The sequence below is a fragment of the Musa acuminata genome, chromosome BXJ3-3 (assembly GCF_036884655.1).
Source record: "Musa acuminata AAA Group cultivar baxijiao chromosome BXJ3-3, Cavendish_Baxijiao_AAA, whole genome shotgun sequence".
In the NCBI taxonomy this organism is placed as follows: Eukaryota; Viridiplantae; Streptophyta; class Magnoliopsida; order Zingiberales; family Musaceae; genus Musa; species Musa acuminata.
Genome location: NC_088351.1, coordinates 888,688 through 901,840, shown reverse-complemented (window position 1 = coordinate 901,840; position 13,153 = coordinate 888,688). Strand labels below are relative to the sequence as shown.

At 41.1% G+C, this 13,153-nt stretch overlaps 1 protein-coding gene across 2 annotated transcripts; it reads left to right on the top strand.

Moving 5' to 3' along the window:
• Positions 1 to 2,456: 2,456 nt before the first annotated feature.
• Positions 2,457 to 12,672, top strand: LOC135634001 (uncharacterized). Of its 2 annotated transcripts, none has more exons than XM_065144104.1 (8): positions 2,457 to 2,594; positions 2,667 to 7,694; positions 7,787 to 8,034; positions 8,109 to 8,250; positions 9,599 to 9,785; positions 9,880 to 10,200; positions 10,317 to 11,002; positions 11,706 to 12,672. In XM_065144104.1, exons 2-8 carry the CDS (start codon positions 2,760 to 2,762, stop codon positions 12,384 to 12,386), a joined length of 7,200 nt encoding a protein of 2,399 aa, XP_065000176.1. In that variant the 5' UTR covers positions 2,457 to 2,594; positions 2,667 to 2,759; the 3' UTR covers positions 12,387 to 12,672. The 2 variants fall into 2 exon arrangements, with proteins under 2 accessions (XP_065000176.1, XP_065000177.1); XM_065144105.1 differs by having other exon boundaries at positions 2,477 to 7,694; positions 11,706 to 11,863; positions 11,947 to 12,084.
• The last annotated feature ends 481 nt before the right edge of the window (positions 12,673 to 13,153 follow it).

Here is a 13,153-nt window from a genome sequence, read left to right as displayed (position 1 = left end):
AATAAACGAGAGGATAAGCAAATACATAATTGTTAATTTTACTATGATCAATAATAATCAATTTGTGTGTTTATATATATATATATATATATATATATATATATATATATATATATATATATATATATAGGGTTTTAATATTTGTTTGAGTCTAACGAGTCTTATAAACTTTTGTTGTTGAATGCTAAGAAGATTAGAGATAGTTTGAAAATAAATCTTGATAGACATTGATGTGAAAAGAGTGAAAGCACAATCAAAGGGTGTGTGTAAGGCCTCATGCAATCAATCTCTTTTGCCCAATGCACATGCAAAAAGAAATGAATCCAACCTAAACTTGGTTAAAAGGCAATTTTATCATCACTTTTTGTACATCTCCTTACAAAAGAGATAAAAAAAAAAGATAAAAAAAAGTTAAATCGACCTCAACTTTGCTGACAAATAGATATGCAATTGTCTCCATCTTGACATCATCCAAATTTTGCCTTTAGTCTTGTCTTATTAACATTCACCTCAAGAAGAAGAAGAAGAAGAATAGCTACTTGTCCTGACCCTCTTATTGGAAGATTTTTTGTTGTTGTTGTTGTCGTCTTGAAGTAAATAAAGGGCTGTTACCAAAGCTTGACTATGATATGTTTGGCCTTCCAATCATGGAGAAAATTAGATGACAAAAAGATATTGCAAGAAAGCAATGGAGTGGGAAGGGCCACATGTTTGGATGTGTGACTTCTCAAATTGAGAATGTATGGAAGAGGAAAATTAAGATTCAAGACATGCTTTGCATTGCATGGAGCAATGATAGGTCTTGAAAGAATAAAAGAAATCCAATGCACCAAACTTTCATCAATTCTACCACTATAAATACAGAGTATATCTTCATGTCTTGAATTTGGATTAACTATATTATAGATACTTAACAATGTTAAATATGATTCAAAAATAAAATAGTAAAACCAATTCAAATAATAATCTGAATTATATGCAACCATGAGGGTTAGATATTTATTTGACTTGTAATAAATTAGTGGGGAACTTTTAGTTGACCAACTTTTCAAATTGATCACTACCATGACAAGATTCATACAAATACATGTACAATCATGTTATTGAATGACAGAAGTTGAACTTTCAATATAATTGAAGGTTATGACTAAACTTGTAACCAACAAAAGTGGACATTTCACCCTACTAGCTAAAGTGAATTCTTGGATTTTGGCTCTTAGCCACAACAACTTTATTTCCAAGCTTCAAATTCTAAAACTTTTCTCATCATTTATCCTATATATGATAATGACTTGTTTTTCTTCTGATATTGAACTTATTCGACATATTTAAACCCAATTCAATGGGTCTTTAATGCCAAATTCAGTTTTATTGTGAGATAGACATGATATTAATCTTTTTTTTTTTTTAAACTTTGAAAACGATAAGCAGGAAAAATTCTGTTTGTACTGTAAAATATTTCTATTGATTAACTTACTATAAAAACTACATTCGACACGATAACCAAAATTAATTATTAATTATTAAAATTATTTCATCATCAATTATTAATTTAAATATCGAATAGATCATGTCAAGAAATTCAAACGACCTTAATCTTCATGTAAGTCAACCACAAACAAGCATCCAAGATCTCTTAGCAATCGAGCGAGCATTCAAGCCCCTTTTTTATTCAATTCCTTGTCTCATGTGATCCCGTATCGAATCAAGTTAATCAATATGAATATTAATTATTATCATAATTAGATTTTTAATTTTTTAATTTATATGTGAATATATTAAGAATAATATAAAAGATTAAGAAGCAGCTAACTTTCTTTTATATTGTATATATATATATATATATATATATATATATATATGTATTTTTTAAAAAAATATAAATTTAAAAAATTCTTGTTATAATTTTTAAATTCCTATAGAATTTTTTAATAATTATTTTATTTTTATCGATCATTATTATTTAACCAATCCATAGGCACCTAATTACACCTTCGTCTCGAAATAGTTACTCATTACCTACGGAAAAGCTATACGTAGAGGTAACTAGTGATTGAGATAGAGATAAAGTGATCTTTTCGTAACTTACGAGTTGTCTATAATTTTTTTTTAAAATTAAGATATTTTATAAGAAAATCTTAAAATTAGAGGTTTTTTTAAATCACATATATATATATATATATATGCGCTTAACGAATAAAAATAACAGGAATCCGATAAGTTAAGATAACAGGATTAGATCAAAATTTAACCCGATAACATCCTTAATTCTCTATTCGATCAATGATTTACCTTTAATATTGTAATTAAGATCGGGTTTTGAAGGAGGATTAAGGCTTAACCAAATGAGAGGGTCTAATTAGAGAGTGCTAATTGCGTGCTTTCGGTCTCCTCCTCAACGCTCTCTCTTTTTATGCGTGCTCCCCAACCGAACCCCAACAACGAAGGAGCCGCCCCTCCTCCTCCCCTCCCCCCCTCCCCCTCCCTCCCTTTCCTCCCTCTCTCTCTCTCTCTCTCTCGCTCTTGATCCATTTGTCGTCCGCTTCGCCGCGCCACCTTCTCCATCACCTCGCCAAAGCGCGCTACGGAGAGAGGTAATCTCACTCGCTTCCTCGTATCGTCACTTCTATTGCCGAAACCCTAACCCTCATCGTCGGCGTTAATAGATCGAGGGGGAATCGAGGGTTAGGGTTTCGACGTGCTGCCCCGGCGATCGGCGGCGGCGGAGGCGGCGGCGGGGGACGGAGAGTCCTCTTGGGATGGCCCATCAGAGCAAATTCGTGTCGGTTAATCTCAATAGATCCTATGGCCAGCCCTCCCCTTCCTCCTCCTCTTCCGTCCATGGCCGCTCTCGCCCCGGCTCCGGCGGCGGAGGCGGTGGCGGGGGAGGGATGGTAGTCCTCTCGAGGTCCCGGAGCTCGGCCACCTCCGCAGCAAAGACCGCCCAGAAGCTTGCCGTTCCGCCCCCCTTGAACCTGCCGTCGCTGAGGAAGGAACATGAGCGCTTCGACCCGGCTTCCTCGGGGTCTGCCACCACCCATGGCAGCCCTGGTCTTGGATCGCGGGCGGGCACTTCCGCCCTGGGTTGGAGCAAACCTGCCCTCCCGGTTCCAGAGAAGGATGCCGGCAGCAGAGGCCAGTCGCAGTTGGGACGATCGGCGATCATTAATGACGAGCTTGCCGGTAGTTCCTACATTTCTCCTGGCGCTCGCCCTGGTGGCCAGCCGCTCAATGCCACACCAGGTCAGGGGTTTTCCGAGAAAGCTGTGATCTTGAGGGGCGAGGACTTCCCATCTCTTCGGGCCACCTTCACCTCACCTGCGAAACAGAAAGACACATCAAGCCAGAAGCAGAAGCAAAAGCTAGGAGTGGAAGAGCAGTCGGAAAGGCGGGAGGTGTCCGAGTTACATTCGCCTCTTCAGATGAGGCCGCAGATCAAATCCTCTCGTCTTATTGCCAACAGCATGTCAGATGGTGATGGGGGGCTGATCCGACCACTCTGTGCTTCAGAACAGTCGCAGCGACAGGATAGGGACTTGCCGGGTCTGCTGCCGCTCGTACGGCTTCAGCACACGTCAGATTGGACTGATGATGAGCGCGACATAGGGCTTAGCATCCCTGAACGAGAGAGGGATCGGGGGTTCTTGAGGTCTGAGTTGGTTCAGGTTCATGATGCTTATGATGGCCGAGGGCTGCATGATACCGAAGGTGGCAGTGCTTGGTCCAGGGAGCCCTTCAAAGGGTATCCTTCTGGGAAGGATGGAAGGGCTGCAAGCAATGAAAGTCAGGATTTTGGCTTGTGGAGGTTTCCAATGAATTCAAGGGATAGATTGAACACCAGTTCACCGGGAGTCGACAGGGATAGGCATTATGCTAGGCCCATAAGTGGAAACAGGGAAATGATTACGGAGGGTGTTAATATTCAGTCATCTTTTGGAGAAAATGGTAGTGATGGTTTTGCTAAGAGGAGCCAGGATTATCGAAACGCCAAGATGGATTTGGTTTCTTCTGAGCACACTCAAATTGGTAAAGTTGTAGCAGAAGCATTTAGTGGGACTCATGGTCATGGCCATTCCAATAACTGGTCCAAAGGAAGCTCCTTTCAGAATGCCACAGTCTTGAAGGGCCAATTCTCTACTGGAACTAGAGGCACTTCCTTGAATGATCCAACGCTGAACTTTGGTAGAGAAAAGCGGTCAGCACCAAGTGCTGGAAAGCCATATCTTGAAGACACTGAATTTGACAGCAAGGATCCCTTTTTAGGGGGCGTCAGGGACATGAATGCTAAAGCATATAAGAAAAAGAAGGATCTCGAAAAACAGATTGATTTCCCTGACCCCATCAGGGAGTCATTTGAAGCAGAGCTTGAAGGAATTCTGAGGACGCAGGAGCAGGAGCGCCAACGCATCGTGGAAGAGCAAGCCAGAGCATTGGAGCTTGCACGTAAGGAAGAGGAGGAGAGGGAGAGGGTGGCCAGAGAGGAGGAGGAACGGAGGCGAATGCTTGAAGAAGAGGCAAGAAATGCTGCTTGGAAAGCAGAGCAGGAGCGGTTGGACGCTGCAAGGCGAGCTGAAGAGCAACGGATTGCAAGGGAAGAGGAAAAGAGGAGGTACCAGATGGAGGAAGAAAGAAGGAAAGAGGCTGCACGGAAAAAACTTTTGGAGTTGGAAGCCAGGATTGCGAGACGGCAGGTTGAAGATAATGGAAAAGATGATAGGGTTCACTCTTCTGTTACTGCTTCTGAGGAACGAGTCCCTGGAGTAGTAAAGGAAAGAGATGTACCACAAGACACAGAAGTTGGAGGCTGGGAGGATGGTGAGAGGATGGTAGAACAAATCATTAGCTCTGCCCTATTTGATTCTTTGTCTGTGGATAGGATTCTGGAAGTGGGTCCTAAGTCTCAATTTCCAAGGGATACCTTTCCTTCATTTGCTGAAAGAGAAAAACATGCTTATGGCAGCACAATTCTTCCTTCACAAGCTGATGACAATCTCTATCATAATCCAAGGCAAGATGCATTTGGTCATAGAGGAGGCTTCTCCAAGAAAGAGTTTCATGGTGGTATTGAGACAAGGTCTAGTAGGCCATCATCAAAAGGAGCAACGATGATTGAAACATCACAGAGGCCAGATGAATACCATGAACCAAGGAAACAAAGGTGGAACTCTAACAAAGAGGTTGATTATTTCAAGAGAAATAATGACATCAATTCAGAGTTTATTGATAGTGTTAAGTTTCGAGATGTTGGAATGGTACCTGGTAATTCACAGGGAAGTCCTCAGGCTCCATACACTGAAATATCATCGGATAACTCCGTGGTTGATGGCTTTTCCTCATTTACGAGGTATCGTCAGTTCTTGAGGCAGCCTCGTGTGCCTCCACCTCCATCTGTGACATCAGTTCAGAGAAGCTCTTTCAGAGATCCAGCAGAAGGAGCAAGTTCATCATGTTTCATAGATGATGATGTGCATTATAATCATCCAAGTAGATATGAGCAAAAGACTTTACACAGAGGTTATGACAATGTGTTTCATGAAACCCATCAGCAAGGTGGAACAACAGCTTTTCTCGAAAAGAATGCTAGCCATTTCGAGCAAGAGGCAGAGAAGATGAGCCCAAGATATGACTCCCAATTGTCCCCTTCTGTTTCGAGCCCACCTAGCTCGCCTGCGCTTTTGCATCATGAGATGGACATTTCCAGGGATTCTCCCCCGCTGCCAGCTTCTGCTGATGGTGAGCGGACTATCGTATCTGACAGTGAGCATATTGTATTGCCATTGGAGGGTGGTGCTGTCGATAGAATGATGGCTTCAAGGTCAATCTCTCCTGGAGTTGATGATGAATGGCCTGTTGAGAACAATGAAGAGATACAGGAGCAAGAAGGTGATGAATACCAAGACATAGCTGAAGCACATGATGGTGTTGATGAGAATTTTGATTCAGTCCAGGAGATAGAAGATTTACATTCTGATGTGCAGACTACAACTGGGGATATGGAACAAGTAATTCTTGGATTTAATGAAGGTGTTGAGGTTAAACTTCCTAGTATAGACAAGTTTGAGATAACTTCTAGCAACAGCGAAAAGGAATTCAGGATACATGCAGGTTCGGCTGGTAATTTGGAAGAATCCATCAGTAATTGTGAAATTATTGTTCAAGAAGATGTTATGGATAGTTCTTTACAAAGTGAACCTGAAAAGTCATTGAAAGATTTGTCTCTTGATCCAATCTCAGCATCTAGCTATTCTGTAAATGGTGCTGAAGCATCTCAGAGCTCAAGACTGCCAGCTCAACATTCAGTGACTTCTGCCACAAGCTGTCCAATGACATCTACAGCCTCGGATTCACCCAACTTATCTTTTCCTTCTATTGTCGTCAGTCAGGGTGAAGCACCTGTTAGTCTCCAGTTTGGTCTGTTTTCTGGTCCTTCTTTGATACCTTCTCCTGTCCCAGCCATTCAGATTGGTTCTATTCAGATGCCGATACATATGCATACACATATAAACCCTTCTCTACCACAGGTGCACCCTTCGCAGCCTCCTTTATTCCAGTTTGGCCAGCTGCGCTATACCCCAACCATCTCTCACAGTATATTGCCACTAGCTCCTACTAGCACAGCCTTCATTCAGCCTTCTGCTTCAGCTCCCTATTCCTTTAATCAGAATCCTGCTGGTTCTTTGTGTGACCAAACAACCCAAAATTATTATTCAGACAAATCACGAGATGAAAAGCCTTCTGGTTCTTCACATAAACAAACTGATCTTGTGAAAAACCCCTTCGAATCTTCACAGCATAGAGCATTGTTAGATTCTGGAAAGAATGTTTCTATAGCTTCTCAAAGTCGGACAGAAATATCATCTTTGGTTGAAAAGAAAGGTGCAAACAATTCAATTTCCCAAGCTGAAAGCCATGGTGAAGATGATGCCACCATGAAGAAGGGCTATAGGCTCACTGGTAAGTGGAAAGAATCTCAACATCAACAGCAGCATACTGAACTACAATCCTCCAGGTTCTTTCCAGGAGGAAAACCTCCCTTAAGGAATCCAGGCAATTTCTCTGGTGGGAGGAGGAAGAGATACACTTATAGTGTAAAAAATGCTGGTACAAGGTCATCATTTCCAGGTGAAGATACATTGCAGGCAGAATCAAGTGGCTTTCAGAGAAGAGCCAGGAGAAATATTCGAAGAACAGAATTTGGAGTCAGAGAGAATATTGCGAGAAAGCAAACACAAGGTACAGAGTCATTAAATAGTTTTGGGCAGGATGAGAGGCCAAATGAGGATTCAATGGCCACTGGGATTTCTATAAGGAACCTAGATAAGAAAGATGCACCTTTGGATAGGTCAGTCAAGATTGCTAATGATCCTGACAACCTAAGTTCAGGTGCTTCTATCTCTTTAGTTGTGAGCTCTGATAGGACAGAGAAAGTCATTAGAAATGAAACTACTTTAAAGAGTGAAAGCATCTTTGACAAGTCTCATGCTGGCAAAGGCAATATTAAGGCAAGTGATAGTCTTGAGGGCGATGTTGATGCTCCTCTGTTGAGTGGAGTTATTCGTGTTTTCAAACAGACAGGAATTGAAGTTCCTAGTAATGAAGATGACTTTATCGAGGTAAGGTCCAAGAGACAGATGCTGAATGACCGCCGAGAACAGAGGGCAAAAGAAAATAAGTCAAAATCCAGGGTGCCAAAGGTAGTTCGAATCTTTCTCAGATCATAAGTTTGTCTCTCTGTTGAAAATGTTCTAAAGCGATGTTTCTTTTTTTTTCTTCATATTGTCAACAGGGACCTGGCAAGCAATTTGCTGTTCCACAAAGTAATGCTGCTAGCTCCAACCCTAATAAAGCAGTGACATCTTCAGTTAGCGACACAACTACTATTGTTTGTGCTAATTCTCTTGTCACAGAGGGAAGGGAATCTACTAGACTAAAGCCATCATTTGTTCCCACTGCTAATTTGACATCTCAAACTCTACCTCCAATTGGCACCCCATCGGTAAATGCTGATTTTGAAAGAAGATTGAATGACTCAAAGTAAGCTATTTTCCTTGGATGGCTTATGTTTTGATTTTTGCACAAGTAGGTTCTTGATTACATTGAATTTACAGGTCAGGTCAGGCAATCATTGTACCTGCCGTATCTGATAGCGAGTCAATACTCGTTCCAGGTCTACTAGAAAACAAAAACACGTGTCCCGAATATGCTGTATTGCCATTGAGTTCCTGGGACAGTACACACACGAGTCATCAGGTAAGCTTACGAGAGGAGAACTATTGTGGTTGATTCTTTTGTTGTCCTGCTTTTGTCGTTGGCTTTGGCATCACTTTCTCTTTTTCTTTAATAAATGCCTCTTATATAGTACATTCAATATTCTAGTTATTGTAAAAGCACAAACTTGCCAACATTTTATCTTTTCATTGGTGTCGTAGTTTTTGGTTAGTCTTGAACTTGGATGCTATATGGATGTAGTTTTGTTTGAATTTGTTGCTGCTTGTAGCCATATGGTATTGTACTGGTATAAATCCTATTAAGCAATTTAGGCTGCCAGATTAGTAATTTTTATGAACAGATTTCTAAATTGGACAGTCTAGGCTCTTAGTTAGGTTATAATTATTCATGAATGGATTTAGAATATTTGAGAGCTTGTTGTTCTTATTGTTTTTTGTTTGTTTTTGTCTAGTCTTTCCACCACACTTACCCATTATTGTTTAGGCCAATGCTGGAATATCTAGCGTTACATTATTGATATTTGATCAGTTGGAACTGTTGGGAAAAAAAGTATTGTGGCTACTGGCTCTATTTACCCTTCTGTTTCCTCTCATTTTCCAATGATCTCTTTCATGTCCATATCATTTCTCTCTTCTGCCTTTTTCTTTGGCTTTTTTTTCTTGTTTTCAAGCTAGAACTCATATCATTCAGAAACTGTATTGCATCTTATCCCAGCATTATTGTATCCGTTACTAATAAATAACACTTCTATTCCCAAAGATCGAAGTGAAAATTTCATGGGCATAGAACAACGTATACCATGTTTTGGACATTTAACATCGTCAGGTCTGTTTAGAGCACCTTCTCGCTCAACAAATTCGTTATTTCTGCACAACAGCTCTTTGGAGGTCAAAGTTGAATAGGTGCAACAAATGTCTACAACAGTCTATATTGCATTATTAATTCTCTCTAATAGTCTCATAAAATAATTGTTACAAAATAAGTTCATACACAATCATCTTCTCAGTCAGGTTCTCTATCTTGATGTTGATGTGTTGGGAGTTGATATGTTACCAGAGTTTGCTGGTCTTGATGTTCCAAAGCCCACCTGTAACCAGGGTTGGTGTAAAGGGCTGAATTTTAGCCTGTTACTAGTTTGGATAATATTATGCTGAGGAAATTTTTAGTATAGATAATCATATTGGTAGGTTTTCTTTTGGGATTTTCGTAGGAATGAAACAAAATTTTCTTGTCTTGTTGGACATGAGGCTTACCTTTAGGTATTGGACTTCCATTTCCTAATAGATGTAGAGTGTGTTTTACATGCACGACATTTTGTCAAGTCTGTGATACATGTACATTCTGACAATATTATTTTCGACTTTGTCAGGTGATTGCCCTGACTCAAACTCAGCTTGATGAAGCTATGAAGCCAACACAATTTGGTTCACAGTTAGCTTCTAGCATTATTCTTGAGCCCCACAAACTCGTATCATCTGTTGTGACTCCGGAAAAACCTTTCTCTTCATGTGCAAGCCCTGTTAATTCCTTGCTTGCTGATGAGAAAATTCAGTTCGGTAAGTGTATTTTACTTTAAATGCTGGTTTTGCCTAGTGTCACTGGACACTGTAACTCCCCGGTTTAGTTGAACAATTTTTTTTCCGAGTTCAGGAGCCGTGATGCCACCAAACATTTTACCTCCTGTCAGCCGAGCTATTTCCAAGGGAACTGGGCCACCAAATACATGCAGGCCAGAATTAAAAATAGGTCAAAACCTGGCTAATAACAGTTATTCTATGTTCTTTGTCAAAGAACAGTGCCCTGGCGAACCATGTGCAGATCTCGAAGATGCAGAGGCGGAAGCTGAAGCAGCTGCTTCTGCTGTTGCAGTTGCTGCCATCACCAATGATGAAATGGTTGGATCTGGTATTGGTACAGCTTCAGACACGAAAATCTTCTCTTCTGCGGATGGCACTGCTTTGGCTTCCGCAGGTGATAAAATGAGTCCTACCTTACTCCAACATTTAAGAAATTCATGCTTTATTAATTGCTTTGGCTTCCGCAGCTTGATACTTGTCCAATGTATTAATTGTGAAAGTTTGCAACAGGTGCAGCAAATAGCCAAGAAGTAACTGGTCAGTCATCCTGTGAAGAATCCTTGACAGTTGCTCTCCCAGCAGATCTTTCAGTAGATACTGCACTCTCAGTATGGCCGGCTTTACCGAGCCCACAGACATCCCAATCAGTGCTCTCACAGTTTCCTGGAGCCTCACCTTCTCATTTTCCCAGCTTTGAGATGAACGGTATACTAGATGGGCGTATTTTTGCTTATGGGTCCAATGATGAGTCAGCTGGCTCTCAGGGACAGCCACAAAAAGGTGCTGCTTTGGGTTCTGGGGCACTGGGGTCTTGGCCACAGTACCACCCTGGCGTTGACTCCTTTTATCGCCCACCGGCAGGGTTTACTGGCCCATTTATCAACCCTGGAGGAATTCCTGGTGTTCAATGCCCGCCACATATGGTCTTCTACAATCATTTTGCTCCGGTTGGACAATTTGGGCAAGTAGGCGTAGGTTTCATGGGAACTACTTATATACCTGCTGGGAAGCAACCAGAATGGAAGCAAAATCAAGTATGTTCTACGGTTAATGACAGCGAGGGTGACCTGAGCAATCTAAATGCTGTTTCTGGTCAGGGAACCCCAACCAGTGCGCCAGCTATCCAGAATTTAGGCCCAGGTTCACCTCTCATGGTGGCTTCTCCTTTGACCATGTTTGACATGAATCCATTCCAGGTATGATTTTTCTAAATGATCAGCAAAAGTAGAGATCATAAATTGAAAACCTTCGTTAATATTTGTTGGGAGAGGCTTTGAGGCAACCATTTTTTTAATGTTCTCTAGCTTTTAAAGTGAAATCAACAATTGGAATGCTTGGTTGGTTGGTGCACCCTTCGAGGTTAGGATCCTGGGATGAAGGGTTTGAAACAAGGTAGACAGGGCAAAGACTTGGATGAGATTGTTGAGAAAGTAGTCAAGGTTGCTTTGAGCAATCGAGATATGAATTTGTATACTCAAGCTGAAATTGGAAAGTCTACTCAACATGATTGGTCATGACTGTGTTCTTTTGGTTTAGTGGGTTCAAAGTCATTGTGGAAAGAATACATATCATGTGAGCAGCATTAATTTTGTGCGTGCCCTGCCCGCCTCCTTTCCCCCTTCCATTGCACTCCATGATGCACCAAAAGGAGTGAAAAAAAATCAAGTTTTCAACCACATGGATCCTTTGTGAGAAGTAAATGTTTCGCAAGTTGAATATATCAATCTGCAGCATCATATATTACAAAAATTAAGAATAAAACTGTGTTCTTTGTTTTATTTTGATTGGTCGATTGATATATATGCCCCTGTTTTAGTGATGGTAAAACATCTAGATTTTTGATATGTTCCATTATTTATTATACTTATTATACTAACTGGGCTTCACATTTTTATTCAGCCGGCTGCCAATATTCCATTGCAAGCTTGGTCTCATGTGCCTCCACCACTCCACTCGATTCCCTTATCCATGCCGCTACAGCAGCATCACGTGGAGAGTAGGATTCCTTCACAATTAGGCCGCAATCTTTCAGGAGATGCAACCACCGGAAATAACAGGTTTGGCGATCCTCGTCCATCAGTGAGTTATGAAATTAGTAGGAGCATCCCATTTCCGAACTCTACTGCTTCCGAGATCTCAGATGAGCTAGGTCCACCAAAGCAGCCAACTTGCGGCACTGCCACTACTCAGACTGTTGTGCCTCCGGAAAGTACTGCAAGTGCGAATGAGAAGAAGGATCTACAGGTGGTAGCGAGAACAATTGTATCCGGAATTGATAGCAGGGGCACTCGTGCAAGTAGCAGTGAGGGTAGTGGCCAGACAACCGGCTTGCCCTCTAAGAGTCTGCGACCAACTTCATCAGGCCAGCAGCACCATAATCAAGCTGGACATGAGCAGCACCGTGGGATCTCTCAGAGAACAGGCTCTGGAGGTGAATGGCATCGGAGGACCACTGGATTCCAGCTCAGGAAGCAGGGTTCTGGAATGGACAAGAACATTGGCCCCCCTAAAATGAAGCAAATATATGTGGCTAAGCCATCAAGCAGTGGACTATCAAGCCAAGGCCAGACTAAAACTTGATGATGGCGTCTCTCCTTCATAATAACGGAGGTCATTGTTTCTGCTCTCTTCATCCAAGTTGATCCTTGGCTTTTCCTTCGCCATGAGAAGTCACCGGTGCCCTCAAATCCACGAGAGACTGCTATGTGCTTGTTCAGTAATTTATTCTTGATGAACCATGATTTTTATTGATGGGCTTTTGACAACTTAAAAATGATTCATAAGGCTTGTCATATTGTATGCCTTCTCTTTTGCTTCATGTAAACTAGGTTTATCATCTTATAGTTTCCTTGATCATTTTTGCGTACATCTTGTGCATAGAAACTTGGATTGCTCTATTCTTTTGCTGATTGCAGACGTTTTTTTCTTTGCACTCCTTCACACAAGTAACTTTTGTGTGTTTCCAACAAATTTAGGACTCAACAAAGTATTTAATCTTGGGAATTCATTGAGTTTTACCTCTGGGCTATGTACTATGTACTGCATCTTCACATGGTATTTCCCTTCCGAGGCTCTTTCGAGGATGGATGGCCCTATGTTCTCATCATTTTGTTTTTTCGCCGATAAGCCAACTTTTTGATGAGTTCAGAAGCCTTGTTAAGAAAGCTTATGATCTCACATCAGCAGATGATAAGTGAATGAATTGATGTTACGATATGAATCAGATTAACATATGAATCAGATTAAATGATAAATATAATATTTTAACGAACGTTAAATTTAGTATTCTTCTAAATTGTTATATGATGTATCAGCTTTTATGCCATGGGCATAATGATCGTTTAAGA

Excerpts from the sequence above, each read along its gene's own strand:
- LOC135634001 (XM_065144104.1), top strand. The coding sequence starts at position 2,760 with ATGGCCCATCAGAGCAAATTCGTGTCGGTTAATCTCAATAGATCCTAT. Across the intron at positions 7,695-7,786 it reads CAAAATCCAGGGTGCCAAAG|GGACCTGGCAAGCAATTTGC; the intron begins GTAGTTCGAATC and ends TATTGTCAACAG. Across the intron at positions 10,201-10,316 it reads CACTGCTTTGGCTTCCGCAG|GTGCAGCAAATAGCCAAGAA; the intron begins GTGATAAAATGA and ends AGTTTGCAACAG.